Source organism: Stylophora pistillata, chromosome 11 (genome assembly GCF_964205215.1).
Source record: "Stylophora pistillata chromosome 11, jaStyPist1.2, whole genome shotgun sequence".
Lineage (NCBI taxonomy): Eukaryota > Metazoa > Cnidaria > Anthozoa > Scleractinia > Pocilloporidae > Stylophora > Stylophora pistillata.
In genome coordinates this window covers 26,128,847-26,151,419 of record NC_142529.1, presented here as the reverse complement: position 1 = coordinate 26,151,419, position 22,573 = coordinate 26,128,847, and the positions used below count along the sequence as shown (strand labels likewise).

At 39.6% G+C, this 22,573-nt stretch overlaps 1 protein-coding gene across 3 annotated transcripts; it reads left to right on the top strand.

The window, feature by feature from the left end:
* The first annotated feature begins 111 nt into the window (after positions 1 to 111).
* Positions 112 to 22,304, top strand: LOC111341679 (phosphatidylinositol phosphatase PTPRQ). Of its 3 annotated transcripts, XM_088737813.1 has the most exons (20): positions 112 to 361; positions 1,712 to 1,781; positions 2,627 to 2,963; positions 3,429 to 3,586; positions 4,193 to 4,387; positions 5,291 to 5,587; positions 7,205 to 7,501; positions 8,704 to 9,000; positions 10,214 to 10,510; positions 11,654 to 11,950; positions 14,623 to 14,925; positions 15,635 to 15,922; positions 16,610 to 16,936; positions 17,239 to 17,633; positions 18,075 to 18,169; positions 18,734 to 18,908; positions 19,263 to 19,332; positions 19,410 to 19,690; positions 20,526 to 20,679; positions 21,570 to 22,304. In XM_088737813.1, the coding sequence occupies exons 1-20, from the start codon at positions 341 to 343 to the stop codon at positions 21,767 to 21,769; spliced, it is 4,554 nt and encodes a 1,517-aa protein (XP_088593939.1). In that variant the 5' UTR covers positions 112 to 340; the 3' UTR covers positions 21,770 to 22,304. The 3 variants fall into 3 exon arrangements, with proteins under 3 accessions (XP_088593939.1, XP_088593941.1, XP_088593940.1); XM_088737815.1 differs by lacking the exon at positions 11,654 to 11,950 and having other exon boundaries at positions 189 to 361; XM_088737814.1 differs by lacking the exon at positions 112 to 361 and having other exon boundaries at positions 778 to 1,781.
* The last annotated feature ends 269 nt before the right edge of the window (positions 22,305 to 22,573 follow it).

The following is a 22,573-nucleotide window of genomic DNA, read 5'->3' as shown; positions in this document are numbered from 1 at the left end:
CGGATGACAAATGAAGATGCAATTAGGATTTCCTACTATCAAGCTAGCTGTCAACGTTTAACTTTGAAACAATATTATTTAAATTCTTGGCCAGCAAAACAAGTTGAAAGGAACAACAAATATTTTAATTCAAACTCCGTAAAATTTTTGGAAATATCTAACGGCTGAACAAATTCTAGAACTTCAAACTCAAGTGGAAGCTGGTTATTTAATTTCTTTGTCATATCGGCGAAGCTGCATATCTGAAGACTTGTTAGAAAACTTGCTAGATATTTAAAAATATATAAAAATTGAAAAGTGTTTATATTTAAAAACTGAAAAGTGTTGAGACGGAAATATCATGAGAGGCCTCGCGATTCTGGTAAGTTTTCTTTGCTCTTTTTTTTTTCATTTACCAGGTAATGTAATCATTGAAAAATCGTATTCAGCTGTAACACATAACTTCAAATTTTCTTTCGCCGAACTAACTCATATACTGTATCTTAGTTCATGCATAATCTAACGCCTTCCACGAAATTCCCTTTCTGAGTCGCATTATCATTTTATTTTCGGCCGAAAAATGCTTTAAAAGTGAGAATCATCCTTTCTTTTAAGTGTTTCGTACCAGAGTTTTGTTTCTTCGTGAGGAGAAAATTCTAGAATATATGTGCGACGATTTTCATAAGTCAGTGGGGTGCCTCAAGGTTCGATCCTTGGCCCCCTACTTTTTCTTCTATCCATTAATGATCTCCCTAACTGTAACCTCCCATGGGACGTGAGAATGTACGCTGATGACACAAATGTATCATATTTGCCTCCAAAGACCCTAATGAGTTATTTTCAACCTTGATTCATGATTTGGGTAATCTGAAGCAATGGCTCGATTCTAACCGTCTAAGTCTTAATGTCCTCAAAACTAAATGTCTGTTTACAGGCACGAGGCGCAAAATCTCTTTACTCCCTAGCGATCCATACATTTCTCTTGAAGCTGGGGCATTCAATTGAGAGAGTCAATAGTTACAAATACTTAGGCGTCCATGTTGATGAAACACTCTCGTGGGAGGCTCACATCTCCGAAGTCGTCGGTAAAGTTGCAAAAGTACTAGCTGCCCATAGAAGGCAAAGACCGATGTGTCCCCAGAGTACCCTTGTTACTATAATTTAGAAATCATTGATTCTACCGCATCTCGATTATTGCAGTGCTGTTTGGGGCTGTATTGGTAATGGTCTAAAGGTTGATTGATTGATTGATTTTGGTAAAAATCGGAAGGCAAGTCACTAAGCAACGGGCAGCTGTATAATTTGAAGCTCTGGTCACGACTTCCTGATGATATTATAACTAATTAAACAAGTTTGCATTTCTGCTGGGTATAAGCTAAAACACTTGGCTTTCTATTGACAATATTGATTATCTAACGATAAGATTAGGAGCTCGAATTTTCTATCGTCGAGTAGCTAATGGGGGGCAAAACTCAAGCCAACTATCACGCATGGAAATTTAGGGCGAATAATCTAATAACTTTAGTATAAATTCATTACTTGTCCAAATAACAAGACAGGTTCCTTTTTCTTTTGATTTTGTTTTCAGTCGCACGTTGTTAAGCTACTCACTGTATATCCGAGAATAGATAGTGGGTTGTGCAGCCAATCAGATTGCAGCTTTGTAATAGAACGCTGATAGATTTTATGCTAAAATCAAACCGAGTCAAAATGAAATTATGTTTGTTTTCAGGTGGTGTTAACGTTCCTATTAGATCGACAAAGCTGTTTTGCATTCTACAAAGTTTCATGTTTACCACATTGTAGGTATCATTACATTTAGGTATTCATTGTTTTAATAATTGCTAACTGATAGCATCAGATGGTCGTATCATTATTCATTAATGTATGCACTCAATTGCAAAAACACTGACAACTAAAAAGGATTCGCAGCCAGCGATGAGACCAAAGGGGCTTATAGTACATATGTACGGGATATACATATGTACATGATAACCACAATTACGCATAGTAAATTTGTACAGAGTAAATGATAGAAGCCATCCACTCTTTCCTGAAAGAAATGAATCATCATGAAAATGTATATTTTCCATGTATAATTTTTTAAAATACATTTTATTCGATTGTTCACCACTAATTCAATAAATTTTGTCGTACCAAATAAAAGTAAAGGCATTGATTATGTGAGTGTGTGATCATTTCAAGGAAACATTTCATTCGATTTCTGTGGCGGGTCGATACCAAAGTCTCACTTTACAGGTTAGCAGACTCCCCTGGTAAGCAGATTTATAGAAAGAAAAGTAATAACAAAACATCTTCTTTCTCATTTCGATTCTGCTTAAAAACTAGTTTGAAACATAATAACATAACGCTTTCAAATCAATGTATGGAATTAATATTAATGTCAATCACGATTCTTGCCATCAAATAAATCTACCAATAAGAGGAAACGTCTATTTGACGGCCATTGGGTTTCATCGTTCAGTGATCATGCTTTTTAAATGTGTACGCTTTTCAAGACCCAATTGACCTTCAACCCCCGCACTGTGTCCCAAATTTTTACAAATGTCTAATATCTTTAGGCTTTATTCAATTGCCAAGCTAAAACAACTATTTTCTTTTTTGATTTGTTTCCGTGGATGAACAGCAATGAAAGGGCTCTTCTATGAAGAGTGGTACAAGAGCAATGATTCCAATATCGATTCGTTAGAGGATGTAAAGTTCGCCATATTAGAAGAGGTCAAACCAGATGTTATCAAGAATGCGACACCAACGCGTTTGTCTTTAAATTTCCAAGGAAATGAGGAAGAGACTGGTCGACGCTGGCGGGGCTTCTTTGTGTGTTCCATGACAGGGGAGTATGAGTTTTATTTTTCGTGCGAAAAGGCTTGTGAATGGTTTCTCATGGAGGCTGGGGACAATAGCTCAACTCATTTAGTTGGAGGAAATTCCAGCGCTGGAATGTCGACAGCACAATTTATCAAGTAAGTCAGTCACTTCTGATTGCCGCACGAGAATTGGATACCGGTGACAAAACATCACACCACCCCACCCCACATCACACAAACTGCCCTTCCTCTTGGCAACTGCGCATGCGTTGGTTCTCTCGGACCGAAACAGCTTTAGTATTTTCTGTATGAAAGCCATAAATTATTGTTGCGGCTTTAGCCAAACTCTGCTGGTTTTTAATGCTTCCGGAGTAAACTTGGATTTAACTCTCTCTAACATTCTCTGCTACGAAAACATGTAATTTAACAAATCAGCAGCTGTTCAGCCTAGTCTGTTCTCTTATCGACTTATTCGTCATCACGGTATTCGAAATGTTTTGAACCCGCGAGGCGCAGCCGTGTGTACTCTTAGCGACAACAGCAAATTGGCCAACTAGATTACGACATTACTGCCAATTGCGGTAAAATTTGTTTTCATGTTTAATGATGTTCTCAATTCAGAGCTGAGCTGTCAGTAAACCTCACCGAAGGACGAGCCTACTACTTCGAAGTTATTCATTATTCAGATGACGAAGGTCACCTAATATTTAAGACGAGAGGTCCTGGTGAAGAAACCGCGTCGAATATGAGCATTTCTCAGTTGGTTGCGTATAAAGAAGGCGAGTAGAATATGTCCCGTATGAAGAAAGAGATGGAACACGTCTGCGCATGTCACAAAATCATAGAACTTGGGGATACATGGGGTTTTTAGTTTCAATCATCAGCAAGAGTCCGTAAATGGATAAAAGGGTAGTGTTTAAACTATATTTTGTGCTTCTGATATAGAAATTCGATAGCAAAAACTATGGGCTAATTGCTCCAACATCTTAACGAACGAAGAAAATCTCGGCTCCTTACATTTTTGCAAGGTGCGATTTTACAATTCTTTTAGCAATGCGTTACTATGATTTTCCCTCTTCAGCACGAGAGAGTTCGTGACACACGCAGACTATTTTTCAACTCAGTCCTGGATGAATTCTTACCGTCTAAAAAGATGTCCCTTAGCTGGATATTTTCAATGCTATATTTAGCGGTTAAAATTTTAATTTTCAATCTCTCGGACGGATTTCTTAAAAGTAGTGCTATATGGGACACCTCTCAGCCTGCTTGAATTAAACTTGACATGGCTAATTTGCGATCCCGTCCAGCCCCGTCGACCAGTTCTGAGAAATGAGAGGGCCTGACTGAAACCAGTTAACTAATTCACTGCGTCATTATTTCTTTAGACGGGTATTACGATACTCTACATCCGGGTGAGTGGGAGGCCTGGTCACCTTGTAGCACACCATGTGGACCTAATGGAAGGCAAACCCGTGACCGCTCATGCCTCACACACCCTGTTATGTTCAACTATTCAACTGATGGTTATGTGTTAAGCCAGTCACGGACATGTAACAGTGAGGTCATGCCTTTTGGAGAAGGTAAACTCGCCAATGGAAATCTTAAAATTATGCGCAAGTCTATCCTTGAACGATTTGAACTGAATGAAATAATAATTTTTTTTTTTCGGTTGACCACGAGCGCAGAACAAAGAAAAGATGAGTTCCCATGGGGAATCAAACCATAGACAGCTATAGACCTTCGAATTCCACGCGGTAATTTTTGCGACTGAGTTACAAAGACCTTAATGGTGGGCTAAGCCGCACTTAATCTTATATCTGACAGCCACTTTGAATGTTGCTTGAATAAGAAGTCTGAGAAACAGAGAACGATTTTTCGCACAGCCTTTAACTAGCTAACCAAACAACTGAACAAAGGAAGTGGCTTTAAAAGAGCATTGTTGAGGTTGTCTCTAGGCTTCTCTATTGATTTTTTATTTCCAAGAACTTATTTCACAAATCAAATACATCAAATACTAGTAATGACGTAAACTCGCGCGCGCGCATAGTAGAGATGAGGAGTTGTATTTAAGAAACATACGCAGCAGCTTTCGATCCCTCCACACAAGCACGCGTGATATTGCCAATGAAAAAGAATACGGTATTAGTCTCCCACTTCACTACTTATGTTTACATGCTTTCCGTCATCTCAGAATGCAAACTACGCATATGCACAAGTGTTGGTATGTATGCTCTTTGAAGGTCTAAACTGGGCCAACTGTAGCTTCGCATGACAGGGAATTTTGGGATCGGGCGTTCTGTTGCTAAGAACACGTGCGTAGAAAGGACGGGAAAACCACTTGACAAAGTGACGCCATTCAAAATGCGAATCGTTTGAGGTTACTTTCTTCTCGTTTCGAAAAAATCCTTTGCCAAATTCTTCAACATTTTCTTTGAATTACTTCTAAAATATTTTAAAGCTTATTTCGTGACCTTTCCTTTCAGTACCTATTACTGCTCCTTCGAACGTGAGAGGACATAACACCAGATCAACCAGCATCAGAGTCGAGTGGGATGACGCTCTTGCTTTAGATGAGAATTGTACCATTATGAGTTACAACATTACTTATCATTCCCTGACTGAGAATCACAGTGACAGCATAACAGTGAATTATTCAGTCCGTCAAGAGACTCTAAAAGATCTGAAAGAGTTTGTTAGCTACTGCATCAGAGTGTTTGCATCTACGAAGAAAGGAGACGGACCAGCCAGTAATCCTATCATTGTCAGAACTGATCAGGATAGTGAGTAATCTCTCAGTTTGATAATGTTTGTATTTGATTGAATTTATGAATATGTATAATTGGTGTTCTTCAGTGTCAACCGTTTTTCAAACGTGCGGAAATATCAGTTCTAACGTCTAATTATCTAAAGCTTTTAAAAAGTACTTAGAATTTCATCAAGTTATTAAAGGTCTATTTTGTTTATTCCACAAAACAAAACAGATCTGAATTTCCTCTTCTTTCTCCAAGTTTACCAGCTTAAATTTATGCTTTTTTCTTTGTTTTTTTTGTTTGTTTGGTTTTTTACCTTATTTTTCTCGCTCTTTATAACAAATGTGCATTTTTGTGCTGTAAGTGACGCTTTCTTCAAGCAACCATAGTGATTTTGGTGGTATTTACAGGTATAGTTGAACAAATTGCGTTCAATAAAGCTTTTATACGAAAACGATTTTCGAGTCCGTGTTTAAGGCTTATGAAAATCAAAGAGGTGAAGACATGGTGTGATTTGAATTCCATTTTTTCCTCCACGCGAGGAAAATAATAGTAATGATAATAAAAAAACAAACACACAAACAAACAGAGATGTAAACTGACAATGTCGGGTGCCGTTCTTAATGGCAGTAATAAAGAAAAATGGATTTTCAAACTATAATTTCAATGTTGTTTTTACCATTCAACTGGAAAATGCTAACCACCAAGGTATCAAGATTATAGTTATTTGAGCCTCGTTACACTTCAAATGCAACAAAATTAAGTAAAGAATACTATCATTAAACAGGATTTTGTGACGGTAGTTTCTTTTAACCTCCGTAATCCGTTGCACTATTATTTTATAAATTCCCTGTTGAGCAGCGCGAGTATCATGCGATGGTATCGGCCTCTAGCTTATCAGTGAATGATTAAGCTGAAATATGATTACCTTTATACCCAAAGATCCTTTAGCTATAACCAAAGATTCTTTATCCTATTAGCTATTGCAAGGCTTTGAGTTTTCAGAATTTCCTCAAGCCCTATCTAGACAGGTTGATTCCCAAACCTTCGTCCAATAAGCATCACGCCGCTTATACTGCGCTGCTTTTACTTACAAAACGCCAGGAAGAGGCTATTGGTCTAACACACTCTCAATCAGTGTCACCTGCGGGCGGGGCCTTAACATTAGCGTAGCGGAAAGAGTTAAGTTCATCGAGCTGGCGAGAGGTGTGCAAGGGATCTGGCACTTAATGATCAGGTGCAAGAAAACTGAAGTCCTCTCGCCAGTTAGCGTTCCAAGGCATCAAACTTATAGGTGGGCAAAGAAACGCTACCATTGAAGCGCTGATTTGTAGGGCCTACTTGCAGGCTAAAATAGCTAATTCCCGCGTCTCGCTTTGAGAAGTTCCACATGAATCTTCTCTATAAACTTATGTCTATGGATCTGTTGCTGAATATTCCTTTGCACAGGATATTCAAGGGCCACGTCACTCTGGTGGCGAAAATAAATCCCTTTAGCATATAGTCATGACAAACACACGACCTAATTAACAACTAAGCTGTAAGGAATAAGCTCATAACCGAGTCCTGTTGAGCCTTCGCTACAACCCTTTGTTTTTCATTACTTCTAAAATATTTAAAAGCCTGTTTCTTGCACTTTCTTTTCAGAACCCACTGCTGCTCCTTTAGATGTGACGGGATATAACACCAGCTCAACCAGCATTTTAGTAGAGTGGGGTGATGTTCCAGCATTTGATCAAAATGGTATTATTACGAGTTACAACATTACTTACAGCTCGCAAACAGAGAATCTTAATGGTTTTGCTGAAGCTGCTCCCATTGACCGTCAAAAGGAATTAACAGGTCTTAGAAAGTTTGTCAATTACAACATCACAGTACGTGCGTCGACTTCGAAAGGCGATGGACCAGACAGTAGCCCTATTGTTGTTAGAACAGACCAGGATAGTAAGTATTGTTCTTGGACACGGTCTCTCTTTTCCACATTGAAGACATATACAAAAACGAAAAACAGCTTTCGAATTCCTGTTTAGTTCTCAAGAAAAACAAAAGCAGAGGGTATGGAATGTTCTGAGTTCCATTTTCCTCCAAGTAAAGGAAAATTAAAACAAAGAAGGAAACAAACAAAAAATGAAATGAATAAACAAAACTGTTGAATTCGGAGGCCGTCCATAATGGCAATAATCAACTGGATTTTGAAATTGTGATTTCAAGATTGCTTTTCAAAGACAACGGTAGTCACTAAAATACCAGGATTAAAATTATCATAGCTTGCTTACACTTCAAATGGCAGCAAGACAGATAGAGAATGCTGTCATTAAACAGGATTTTGTGACAGTGGTTTGTTTTAACCTCCGTCATCGACTGCGCTACTATTTTAAAAGTTCCTACTTAAGAAGCGCGGGTATTATGCAATGGTTTCGGCCTCTGGGTTGCTAATGAATGATTAAGCTGAAATATGGTTACCTTTAAAACCAAAGATCCTTTTGTTAGCTCTTGCAAGGCTTTGAGTTTTCAGATTACCCAAAGCCTTATGTTGACAGGACGATACTTGTCAAATGAACGTCACGCCGCTTATACTGCGTTGTTTTTACCTACTAAACCCCGGGAAGAGGCTATTGGTCTAACACACTCTCAATCAGTGTCGCTTGCAGGCGGGGCCTTAACATTAGCGCCACGGCAAGAGTTAAGTTCACCGAACTGGCGAGAGTTGTGCAAGGGATCTGGCACTTAATGATCAGGTGCAAGAATACTGAAGTCCTCTCGCCAGTTAGTGTTCCCAAGGCATCAAACTTACACGTGGGCGAAGAAACCCTAGTATTGAAGCGAAAATTAGTAGGGCTTACTTGAAGGCTTAAATAGCTAATTCCTGTGTCTCGCTTTGAGAAGTTCCACATGAATCTTCTCTATAAACTTATGTGTATGGATCTGTTGCTGAATATCTCTTTGCACAGGATATTCAAGAGCCACGTCACACTGGTGGCGAAATTAAATTCCAGCATATAATCATGACAAACACACGACCTAATTAACAACTAAGCTGTCACGAATAAGCTCATAGCCGAGTCCTGTCGCGCCTTTGCTACAACTCTTTGTTTTTCATTACTTCTAAAATATTTTAAAGCCTTTTTCTTGCACTTTCCTTTCAGAACCCACTGCTGCTCCTTTAGATGTGACGGGACATAACACCAGCTCAACCAGCATCTTAGTAGAGTGGGGTGATGTTCCAGCATTTGATCAAAATGGTATTATTACGAGTTACAACATTACTTACAGCTCGCAAACAGAGAATCTTAATGGTTTTGCTGAAGCTGCTCCCATTGACCGTAAAAAGGAATTAACAGGTCTTAGAAAGTTTGTCAATTACAACATCACAGTATGTGCGTCGACTTCGAAAGGCAATGGACCAGACAGTAGCCCTATTGTTGTTAGAACAGACCAGGATAGTAAGTATTGTTCTTGGACACGGTCTCTCTTGTCCACATTGAAGACTCATATATGAAAGCCAAAAATAGTTTTCGAATCCATGTTTAGTTCTCAAGAAAAACGAGAATAGATGGTATAGAATGATTTTAGTTCCATTTTCCTCCAAGAAAGGAAAATTAAAACAAACAAGCAACAAAGAAAAAGTCAAATGAATAAACAAAGCTGTTAAAGTACTAAGCCGTCTATAATGGCGATAATCAATTGGATGTTGAAATTGTGATTTCAAGATTGTTTTTAAAAGAAAACGGTGGTTACTAAGATACCAGGATTAAAACTATAATATAGCTTGCTCACACTTCAAATAGCAGCAAAACAGATAAAGAATACTATCATTCAACATGATTTTGTGAAGGTGGTTTGTTTTAACATCTGTCATCCGTTGCACCACTATTTTATAAGGTGCTGCTTGAACAACGCGAGTATCATGCAATGGTTTTGGCCTCTGGGTTGCCAATGAATGATTAAGCTGAAATATGGTTACCTTTAAAACCAAAGATCCTTTTGTTAGCTATTGCAAGGATTTGAGTTTTCAGACTACCCGAAGACTTATCTTAACAGGATAATACTCAAACCCTTGTCAAATGAGCGTCACGCCGCTTATACTGCGTTCTTTTTACTCACTAAACGCCGGGAAGAGGCTATTGGTCTGAAATACTCTGAATCATTGTCGCTTGCAAGCGAGGCATCAACATTAGCGCCCCGGAAAGAGTTAAGTTCACCGAGCTGGCGAGAGGTGTGCAAAGGATCTGGCACTTAATGATGAGGTGCAAGAAAACTGAAGTCCTGTCGCCAGTTAGCGTTCCCGAGTCCTCAAACTTACACGTGGACGAAGAGACCTTAGTATTGAAGGGAAAATTAGTAGGGCTTCCTTGAAGGCTTAAATAGCTAATTCCCATTTCTCGCTTTGAGAAGTTCCACATGAGTCTTTTCTATAAACTTATATGTATGGATCTGTTGCTGAATATCTCTTTGCATAGGATATTCAAGGGCCACGTCACACTGGTGGCGAAAATAAATCCCTTAGTATATAATCATAACAAACACACGACCTAATTAACAACGAAGATGTCAAGAATAACCTCATATCCGAGTCCTTTTGACCCTTGCCTACAACTCTTGTTTTTCATTACTTCTAAAATATTTTAAAGCCTGTTTCTTGCACTTTCCTTTCAGAACCCACTGCTGCTCCTTTAAATGTGACGGGACATAACACCAGCTCAACCAGCATCTTAGTAGAGTGGGGTGATGTTCCAGCATTTGATCAAAATGGTATTATTACGAGTTACATCATTACCTACAGCTCGCAAGCAGTGAATCTTATTTCGTTTTCTGAAGCTGTTGCCATTGACCGTCAAAAGGAATTAACAGGTCTTAGAAAGTTTGTCAATTACAATATCACAGTACGTGCGTCGACTTCGAAAGGCGATGGACCAGACAGTAGCCCTATTGTTGTTAGAACAGACCAGGATAGTAAGTATTGTTCTTGGACACGGTCTCTCTTGTCCACATTGAAGACTCATATATGAAAGCCAAAAATAGTTTTCGAATCCATGTTTTGTTCTCATGAAAAACAAAAATAAATGGTATAGAATGATTTTAGTTGTATTTTCCTCCAAGAATGGAAAATTAAAACAAACAAGGAAACAAAGAAAAAGTCAAATGAATAAACAAAGCTGTCCATAATGACGATAATCAATTGGATGTTGAAATTGGGATTTGAAGATTGTTTTTTAAAAAAACGGTGGTCACTAAGATACCATGATTAACATTATAATATAGCTTGCTCACACTTCAAATGGCAGCAAAACAGATAAAGAATACTATCATTAAACAGGAATTTGTGACGGTGGTTTTTTTTTAATCTCCGTCATCCGTTGCACCACTATTTTATAAGTTCCTACTTGAGCAACGCGAGTATCATACGATGGTTTCGGCCTCCGGGTTGCCAATGAATGATTAAGTTGAAATATTTCTACCTTTAAAACCAAAGATCTTTTTGCTAGCTATTGCAAGGCTTTGAGTTTTCATAATTACCCGAAGCCTTATCTTGACAGGACGATACTCAAGCCCTCGTCAAATGAGCGTTGCGCCGCTTATACTGCCTTGCTTTTATTTATTAAACGCCAGGAAGAGGCAATTGGTCTAAAACACTCTTAATCAGTGTCGCTTGCGAGCAGGGCCTTTACATTAGCACCGCGGCAAGAGTTAAGTTTATTGAGCTGGCGAGAGGTGTGCACGGGATCTGGCACTTAATGATGAGGCGCAATAAAATTGAAGTCTTCACGCCAGTTAGCCTAGGGGCTAACTTTGAAGACTTGAATAGCTAATTTCCGTGTCTTGCTTAGAGAAGTTTTACATGAATCTTCTCTATAAACTTATCTCTATGGATCTGTTGCTGAATATTTCTATGCATAGGATATGCATGGACCATGTCACACTGGTGGCGAAAATAAATCTCTTAAGAATATAATCATGACAAATGCACGACCTAATTAACAACTAGGTTGTCAGGAATAAACTCATATTCGAGTGCTGTTGAGCCTTCGCTACAACTCTTTGTTTTTCATTACTTCTAAAATATTTTAAAGCCTGTTTCTTGCACTTTCCTTTCAGAACCCACTGCTGCTCCTTTAAATGTGACGGGACATAACACCAGCTCAACCAGCATCTTAGTAGAGTGGGGTGATGTTCCAGCATTTGATCAAAATGGTATTATTACGAGTTACAACATTACTTACAGCTCGCAAACAGAGAATCTTAATGGGTTTGCTGAAGCTGGTCCTATCGACCGTAAAAAGGAATTAAAAGGTCTTAGAAAGTTTGTCAATTACAACATCACAGTATGTGCGTCGACGTCGAAAGGCGATGGACCAGACAGTAGCCCTATTGTTGTTAGAACAGACCAGGATAGTAAGTATTGTTCTTGGACACGGTCTCTCTTGTCCACATTGAAGACCCCTATATAAAAACGAAAAATAGTTTTCGAATCCATGTTTAGTTCTCAAGAAAAAAGAAAATAGATGGTTTAGAATGATTTTAGTTCCATTTTCCTTCAAGAATGGAAAATTAAAACAAACAAGGAAACAAACAAACGATCAAATGAATGAACAAGGCTGTGAAAGTCGGAAGCCGCCATAATCGCGATAATCAATTGGAAGTTGAGATTGCTTTTAAAGGAAAACGGTGGTCACTAAGGTACCAGGGTTAAAATCATGATAGCTTGCCTACTCTTCAAATGGCAGATGAAGAATGCTGCCATTAAACATAATGTTATGATGACGGTTTGTTTTAACCTCTATCATCAGTTACATTATTACTTTTTAAGTTCCCACTTGAGCAACCTGAGTATGATACGATGGTTTCCTTTGGGTTTTCAGTGAACGATTCGCCTAAATTATGATAACGTTTAAAAACAAAGATAATTCATTCAAAAGGGTAGCATTTCCCTAAATATACGAGAAGTTAACAAAACGGGAATGATTTCTTAGCTATGCCTTTTTACCCATCGGTTTTTTTAGTTCGAATCGCATAATAAATTTAATTTCGCATTATGATTGGTTAACGAAGCGAGGTACTTAGCGCGGAATTGCGGGTTGAAAACGAGGTAAAGTGATATTGTTTCGCACTCGGGATAAAAACAAACAATATTATTGCTGTTTCCTATTTATTTATTTCATTCAGTTACGCGATTCAAGGAAAATCCACTTCCTGACTCGTGAATTCCGCCTTCAATTGCACTTAAAACCGATATCGCATTTATCGCTTTGCGATAGGTCTTTATCGGATGTTATTGACCGCTGTCGTTGTCTCTTTAACTTATCGTGTTCATAGGCGCCCTTGAGTTCGTAGTTTTGTAAGGTTTTCAAACAACATTTTAGTCCCTAGGCAAGGTACCTGGGGGCACACTTTAATTAAGCAAAAGACCGCACTTTCTATCTCTTTACCGGAGTAATAACCCACTCGGAATGTTGGGAGAACATTTGAAAAGTTTGCAAATGACTCGCCTTCAGCCCGTGCTTTAAAAACTTTTTCTTGTTCTCCCAACATCCCTATTGGACTTTACGTCTCTAAATCGATGGAACGTGCTGTCTACTGCTTTTATAGAATAAGCCTCAGTTTTCTATAGATAGATAGATGACTTAATTTGAACTCGGATGAAAATGAGGGTTGTTAGGCCTCTAGCAATAGAGATGCTAATATACCCAGGAAAATATATGATTATAAATTACAGAGTTTAAAAAGAAATATAAGCCTAGATATAAATAATGATATAAAATGACAAATTACTCAGTTTTCTTATCTCATTCCTGAAAGGGCCAAATCCGGCCATTGATGCATTCCCAAGCCTTAACAGCAATGTAAGAAGTCGATTTAAGGCCTTAGGTTGTGGTCCCAGCTTTAGGTAAAACAAGTTTGTTTTTGCCCCTAAGGTTTTTCTTATTTTCTCTTACTTGAAATTAAGATTGAATATACTGAGGCATCTTGTTATAGAGGGCTTTAAAAATTATTAAAAGCGTATCTTGTTTCCGTCTACAACTTAATGAGTAACCAATCTTATAACATAGACTATCATATCCGTTGGAAAAGTCATTAAACACGTATCTAAGGGCCCTCTCATGCAATCTCTCTAATCGGTCACTATCTTCTTTGAGACAGCTATTCCAAATGGAACTACAATAACTAAAGTGAGGCATGATAAATGCCCTATATATACGTATCTTTGACGAAAACGAAAGAATGTGTTTGAATCGACTAAGTACATCAATTTGTTTACCTACTTTTTTAATTAACTAAGATATATGACTCTTAAAATTTGACTTATTGTCAATTACAACCCCTAAGAGTTCCACATTAATCGGTGGCTTTGACTTGAAAACCATCAATATCCAGTTCTACTAAATCACTAGGAGTTTACATTTATCCAAGTTTAGGGTCAGACCACAATCACGAAACCATTTGGAGTTTACCAGTGTAAGAAACGATAGACTTTTGATCAATCAGGGTGCTTGCAGCTTCTAAGTCATTTCATAATTCAACAATAGAACATATGGGGAAACTTTTCCTAGAAAAGGCGCCGATGAAAAGCTGGAGAAAAAAAATTTAACACAGATCGCACACAAATATTTTGGAAAGTGAGCTATTCAGGCTTAATTAGAAACTGTGGCACAGCTGTTTAGAGAAAACAAGTAATACTAATTATTACACGACTCGGGAAGTCAGAGGGCCAATAACTAAAATCAACTAATCAAAATGCTCTATTGCCGGTCAATATTCTCTCAGTATTGGACCGGGCACTGTCCCGAATGGTCCCGAATGGTCCCGAATGATACCGCACTTGTGTCCCTTTGAACTTCAGTCGTGTGATAAATCTCTTATTAACAAAGCTTGCTCGGGACCGTACTGGAAGAATATCGGCCCTAGGTCGTTTTTGTACGGACCACGCTGCGCTCGGTCCGTACTGCCAATACCTCGGGCCGATATTCTCCCAGTGCGGCCCTCGCGCTTCGTTAATAAGACATATATAATGATGATAACTACGTAATATATACTCATGTTGATTAAAAAAATCTTTACTCTTACAGTACCCGACCTACCACCGGAAGGGATTACAGCCCATGGTACCTCTCCTGTTTCTATCAAAGTAAGCTGGAAACCAGTCCCTGAAGGCCACGAGAACGGAGTGATACTGGGGTACAGAATTCTGTTTGCTGACGCTGCTGAGTTTCGAGAAGAACGTCATTTGTTCGACGTACCTTTCAATTTCTCTTCACTTGAAGTAAATGGTTTGACGAGGTTCACTAATTATTGCGTGCAAGTATTTGCCTTCACAGAGAAGGGCGATGGAAATATGAGTGACTGTCTATACGCTTTGACTGCAATGGGTGGTAAGTAATGAAGATATTGCTTTAGAAGCAGATTTTCCGCCTGTTTTGCAGCGTCTCATTTTTCGAAGGGCGTTAGAAAAATCATTGTATTGCCTAAAATGGGACTATCTCTGTATTTTTCTCTTTCAAAGTCCGGGAAACCGTGAAACGAGCGATAACCATGCCATATCGCAGTTGTGGTCCTACTCCTGACACCAAAACTGTCTTTTGGAGGGATAGAAACAGACAGAAGATTATTGAGATTTTAAAAAGAGAAAAGGAAGAAATGAAGGAGAGAAAATAAAGAGAAACGCCACGTTTATAACAATAGAACATGTACAAGTTTCAGAACAAAGTTCTTTAAAATAAGGCAATCCACATAAATAAAATTGAGTGCTAATTTCGCTTGATCTACTCTTTTACAAATCAGAGGTTCCGGGAATTTCGTATATTGCTTATTGTAAGGAAAGAAAGTTATATGTACTCTCAGGTAATAAGTACCAGTATTTCATGTCGGAAACAAAGAGATGTCATAAATAAAATTGAGTGTTAATATCGCTTGATCTACTTCTCTTCAAATCAGCTGGAGAGGTTCCGGGAATTTCATATATTGTTTATTGTAAGGAAAGAAAGTTACATGTACTCTCAGGTAATAAGTACCAGTATTTCATGTCCAAAACAGAGGGATGTAAACACCATTAAGTTGATTTGCCACGTTTTCAACTCGCAGTACCATCACTGGCTCCTTCCAACATCTCTGCCTTCAGCTCTGATGGTAGCACTGTCAACTTATCTTGGAATGCAGTACCGGAAAGAGAAGGGGAGGTCGAGATTGTGGGATACGCCATAATTATAAACGGTTCTGAATATAACACCATCAGGTTTGTAGCCTCTTGTTCCTCGCCTCTTCTGCTAAAAAATGTTAGCTTCTCCGACGACACGTGCATCCACATGGCTGCTTTGAGCATAGATGGATTTGGCATTTTGAGTGATTGCACAATCATTAAAGTCCCCACTGGTAAGTGTTTTTATCTCTCGCTATTTTCTCTAGGCTATTTCTGATATTCAGTATTTGGATCAATTGTTTCGCAGCAGTACGCACTGCTGAAGACTTTGGGATTAAGAGACCAACGTAAGTTTGGAAAAACTTCCCCTTGTAACAATGATCATCACAAGGAAACTGTGAATAATCAGTCCGGTGTCAAATGTTTTTATGTAATTGGTTATATCAACCAAGTTGATATAGTAAATTGGCCACCGTAACGAATAAAAAAGCTGACGTTTCGAGCGTTAGCCCTTCGTCAGGGAAGGGCTAACGCAATTGGTTAGGGCTAACGCTAACGTAATTGGTTATATCAACTTAGTTGATATAACCAATTACCTTGTTACCCCCACCGACGCAGCACCACAGTTTCTTTAGAAACTTTCACCCTTTATTCAAATGTTTTTATGGATGTACATAGTATGCCCCTTTTATAATTCTACTCTTATAAATACTGACCCACTTGCACGATACATACAGCTTTATTCCGGCTGGGAAACCATAATCCTTGAGTCTGGCAATCACTTGTTGGGAGTTACATTTGGAGCTAAGCCCAATTGGGGAATTTCTTCTCGTCACTGAAATTTTTTTTTATTGATGGTGCTTATCCACTTTCAAGTTGATATATATGTTATCGCACTCTATATGTTCGTATCCTTCTAGGTTCAGGGGGAGGTAAGAGGAATATTCCACCCATGACTTACACCACAAAGTCAATGAGTTCATCTTCGATTAGAGTCAATCTACAGAATGTTGCAGAAAAGAAAGCGGCTGGAAAATTGGAGGGTTTTTACATCAGCTATCAGGCTGTAAGCAGAGGAGGTGAACCAGTTCCTGACTTACTTTCAGAACCAAATTATACGATGACGGTCTGCGCCGGTGCTTCTGAAGTGACTCTCACTGGTCTGATGACTTACACCACGTATAAGATTGAAGTGGCTCTCGTGACATCCAAGGGAGTGGAAGAGTTCAGTGAGCCCTTATATGCAGGTATTTATAAACAATATGCTACTCATTTCCTGAAGGGTCTTTTACGAAGAAAACATTTGGCTCGTAAGAAAGGATGGGGACATGGAAAGGGAATGCAAAAAGCGCTTGCTTTATTCTTTCTTTTTCCCATGATTCCGCTTGCCTAGCACTCATGACTGGTTGCACAGTGTATGATTATCCATTCACAGAACGCCTTACGAGAATGGTGATATCGTATACATTTAAATCACCTCGTTATCAGCTCTTTTTTAATACCTAAAATATTATTCACTGCGATTCCAAAAATCTTCCTCTCTCCACAGAAACTTGTCGATGTAGCGAGAAACTAAGTGTCTCCTTGGTTCCAAACTCCTTAGACTCATTAGGACCGGTCTCGCTCACCCGAGTCATTCATGACCTGGTAATAAGCACGTGTGGTACATGCGTTGCACACAGGCACACCAAATTGGTATCTTCTAACATCACACAGGACAACCAAGTTTCCTTTCCAGTAACAAGGACCCAGACTATTGGTGACACGGCCTATAGCAAGTTTGTTCCAGCGATATCTTTTCCAGGGTTTGTTGTCGTGAAAAGAAGAGACTGTCCCATTCCCACATTTACAAAACTATTAACCACCTCCATCTTTGACTCTTGGCCTGTTTGTGTATTGGCTTTGCTGACGGCTCTTTTAGCGGGAATAATCATTTGGATTCTGGTACGATTTTTCGTTTTTATTGTTTAATTCATAAAGGTAAGCCGAGGGGGCCACAGGTCCCATCGTGATGAAGCTTTCTCGGTTTCACGAAAGGTCCCGGTATTTTGATGGTCTCTGCTGGGTGGATGCCACGAAAGGTCCAGGTATTTTGATGGTCTCTGCTGGGTGGATGCCAGACCGCCTCGGGCATGCCTCACCTCCACCACCCCCTCCCCCCACCCCTTCTCCACTACTTTGTCCACGAATGGCTTCCGTGACAGATTTACGGTACCCATTTCTTCTCTTAAATGAAGACAGTGTAGTTGTTAAGAGTTACCAACGGCTCGACTCCAGATTGCAACTCGCCTCTTCGAGAGAGCTAGCGCAAAATCTCATTAGCTGCTGCTTCTGTGATCGAAATTCTGTACTCATACATGGTATTATTCGCCTAATGTCATTTAGGACTCGAAAACTAATCCGGAGCATTTCCCACGGACATTTTTTAAGGGAGCTGGTGCGGGCTTTTGGTGGTCTTTTATCACCATGTCAACAGTTGGGTGAGTTTGTGAGCATAACTTTTCCTCTTTCAGATCGTAACGTCGCACACAATGCTGGTTTTACAGAACATTACAATTGATGATTTTAACCGATAGGGAGATTACTCTGCTCTCTGTGATGTTACGTTGCGTATGATCTATGGTAGTAGAGAGGTCATGGCGCACAGTTTTCAAAATGTTTGCAATTTTCATAAAATTTAGCTGTTGAAGGCTTCGGAAAAAGTTGGCAGGGGCTTTTTACGAGGGAAGGGATGCGAGAAAAAGAGACCAAGTTCTTAGCTATAAAAAAATCTTGGAAAATAGCTCGATCTATTGAGCGAATGCAGACGAAATTTTGCAATTTTTTTCACATTTAATTTTCTTTCTGTTTATAAAATGAAACAAACTGATTCCATTTCGCCGTGTATCTTTCAGTCGTACATCACATAAGACCTCAAAATATGGTGATAACATTATTTGATCCACTCGCCTGAGACCCAAGAGGCAGTGTTTGGTCTTGCCACTTAATTCTTACTGTTTTTCTTGTTTGTTCTCACCATTCAATATTTAACCTATTTTGAACAGATATGGTGACCGCTGTCCCCAGTCCGTCCCAGCCAAGGTATTCTCGATAGTCTGGTTTCTAATCGGACTCGTAATTTTCACTCTGTTCCATGGAACATTGACCTCTTTACTGACTGTGACAGTAATTAGGATTCAAATGGATGCAAATGGTCTAAGCTCATTTGGTGGCGGCAAGGTAATTGATGCTAATATTCATTTACACTTTCACTCCTAAATTAATCATTTAAGTCTCAACAATTATGGAAATGATCACCAGCTAAAGCTAAGAAGCTCTTGATTGTTAAACAAATTCCCCTTGTCAGCACTTTAGGAAATGTACAGAGAATGGAGTAGAGAACATGCATACTGGTGTGATGTTGTAATGGGTTAATGAGTTAGGCTTGGCACGTCACATTTCTAGTTGGTTTTGATCGGAGCATTGCGTGACTTGTCTGAAAGTTGTTACTGAAAGACTAAACTAACGCTTTGTACTGAACAACAAACTGAGTGACGTCAACCGTGAAATGATCAGAAAATGTTTCTACTCCAGGTTGCAGTGGTTTCCAACTCGTCCTCACACCAAGTGGCCGTTAAAAAATTTCCCAACAAATTAGCCATCGGTGAGTAACAGACTTCGCGACCTGAATACTGGACCTTTCAAACCACAAATCAGATGACTCACCTTTGAATCTTGCAGGATCTGTTTTCACGGACTTAAACTCCATGGTTGAAGCATTGAGAAGTGGTAACATAAGTTCAGTATTACTTGATATGTACGTTCCAGTGAAGAGAAAAGATCTGTTTAACGGCTCCTGGTTCCATGTCTCAGAATTTCTAGAGGGGGAAATAGTGCATGGTATTCTTCTCCAAGGTGAAGGAGTTAACCTTGCAAAAGAGTTGAAAAATCTGATAAAAACGAACAACGTAGAGGCACAATTTTTGAAACAGGACGAAAAGGGAACAGAGGAGTCCAAAGAGGTAATATTCGCACATAGAACAGTTTTTATTTGAGCAAGTCGAAAATCCACAGTACAAACATAATCAAAGTAATCGCAACTGCCAATCTAAGCGATGGATGACGTCGTCGATCCCCAATTAGAACTCAAAGTAAAAACAGGCACACTGCATAAAAGGCGGGAAAACGCAAGTGTTCGAATCCAGATTGGTTTTATTTTTTAGTCTGATTGGTTGAAATTAAAGGTGGTGCGAGTTTACAGGACCAATCACAGAGCGACGGATGTTTAGCAAAACTTAAAAACCGCTGACTGGTTAACTCATGCTTTAGAGCGCCGAACTGCCGTGTGGGAGGTTGAGGGTTCGAGCCTCAGACCGGACCAACACTCAGTATCTTAGAATAACTGAGGAGATTGTACCGCCTTTTCTGTGTTATCTGCAAATGGTTAGGTACTCTACTCTTCTGAGATAGGGACGAGAAACCGTAGGCCCGCCTCCTGCGCCTTCTCTGTACCGATTAGCAGGGGACGTTAAAGAACCCACACATATATCGCAAAGAGTAGGGAACGTAGCTCCCGGTGTTGTGGTCTGGCCTTGTCATTGTTTATACAGGCCTCCATTTAAACCAGCTTTGAGCTGAACTGGGCCAGCCTATCTAAATATCATAGATACCAAAGCAGTCATAGATCACTTTCGACACTCGAATGAAAACGACTTCATTCACACAGTTAACTTTTAAATTAAAAGAAAAGTTAGGAAGTTTATAACAAACTTAAAAGGAGTGTGGTCTGAAGGAATTTTGTAAAACCAACCCCTTGCGATCACATTGTTTTCACTCCTTTTTTATTTCAATTTCTAGACTGAGTCTACATCAGCAGTTTTCTTTGAACCCAGTAGTCCTTATTTCCTGAACACGATGGTGATCAGTGTTGGACTGTTACTACTTGCTGTCACGTGTGGTCTGTTTTACCAGGCCTTCTGTTATAGGTTATGCTGTAAAAGAGCTAGCAAAGGTATGCATTTTGTTATGTAGGTCAGTAGTATTATTGGTGTTCGATGGAAAAGTCCACAGAGAAATTAATGAAGGGATAGAGGAATTGGGACAAGAATTGGGCGAGACGGACGGACAGTAGGACAAAGTAACTGACGGACTTCCAAGAGGCAAACTGAATGACTGGTATATAGGCTTGACCAAGAATGATTGACTGACTGACTAGATGACTGGCTGACAGACTGGCTGAATGACTGACTAACTGACTAGCTGTCTGTCTGGCTGACTGTCTAGCTGTCTGCCTGACGGTCTGGCTAACGGTCTGGCTGACGGTCTGGCTGACTTCCTGGCCGTCTGGCTGACTGACTGGCTGAATGACTGACTTACTGACTGGCTGTCTGTCTGGCTGACTGTCTAGCTGTCTGGCTGACGGTCTGACTGACTGCCTTGCCGTCTGGCTGACTGACTGGCTGAATGACTGGCTGAATGGCTGACTTACTGACTGGCTGTCTGTCTGGCTGACTGTCTGGCTGAATGACTGGCTGAATGACTGACTTACTGACTGGCTGTCTGTCTGGCTGACGGTCTGGCTGACTGTCTAGCTGTCTGGCTGACTGACTGGCTGAATGACTGGCCGTCTGGCTGACTTACTGACTGGCTGTCTGTCTGGCTGACTGTCTAGCTGTCTGGCTGACGGTCTGGCTGACTGTCTGGCTGACGGTCTGGCTGACTGCCTGGCCGTCTGGCTGACTGACTGGCTGAATGACTGGCTGAATGACTGACTTACTGACTGGCTCTCTGTCTGGCTGACTGTCTAGCTGCCTGGCTGACGGTCTGGCTGACTGCTTGGCCGTCTGGCTGACTGACTGGCTGACCGGCTGCTTGGTTCGTAACAATATCACTTAATTTCAGGAACCTGCAGATGTAGAATCATGAAGCAGGACATCGCTGAATCATTGGAAGCATTTCATCGTAATTTTTCTCAAACATATCATCGGCTGCGTGAAAGACAAATACAACAACTACAACAGACAAAGGAAAGCAGGCGGGCAATTTCCAAGGAAACGAGCACATCATATGACAGCGACGAGGTTCTTGCAATAATGTATTAATTCGGAGTAATGAATTCTCGCTATTTTAATCATACGAGCGTGGAAAATAAATGTTTGACTGTGCAAAACAGTATCACGTCCGAAAAGAGATCCTAAAGTCTCCCTCTGCCAGAGCTTATCCTGTTTTCTGTAGCATATAGAAGCGGCTAGGAGTATTTATACATCCTCTGGATGGCGTGTTAGTCCCCCGATTGTGACAATACTCCCTACTATTTTGTCAGGATTACCTCTATAGTTCACTATTCTAGAGTGGAGAGGTACACTATGTGTGTTAAGTTGCTTGCCTCGGAACACAAAACAAAAACGATAACCGGCTATGGTCTGGATTTCCTTCTGGATCCGGATTGTAAAATACTCAGAACTGGGACAAAGCACCTCCCACATTATTCAAATCATGTAAACATTATCGAAAACGCACGCGCAAAAACATATTTTGGTCCTGTTTAAGTTTATTTATGCAGAGATGAGTAAAGGTCATTGACAAAAAGTTAGAATAAACGTCTCAAAGCATTAAAAATGTCAAGCTTAAAAAAAAGTTGAGAATGGAATTTGTTTAAAATAGAATGTAAAAAAATCGCGTTATGTTAAAAATTTTTACTTAACGTTTTTAATGAATAACAATAACACTTCTCATGGTACGTTTCAACGTTGGATTGAAGATGGAATTTCACTATTTCTCAGTTTCGTTATCTTACATTTGTACTGTAAGATGTAGATTTACGATTACTTTAAAACAGCGTCTGCTTCTTCGACAAGAAACGTACTTCGCACTCTATCGTGTTTGGTCAACCAATCATATCAAAG

Coding starts and splice junctions, on each gene's coding strand:
- LOC111341679 (XM_088737813.1), top strand. CDS start 341: ATGAGAGGCCTCGCGATTCTG. Junction 2,964..3,428: donor TCGACAGCACAATTTATCAA/GTAAGTCAGTCA, acceptor TTCTCAATTCAG/AGCTGAGCTGTCAGTAAACC. Junction 4,388..5,290: donor GGTCATGCCTTTTGGAGAAG/GTAAACTCGCCA, acceptor CTTTCCTTTCAG/TACCTATTACTGCTCCTTCG.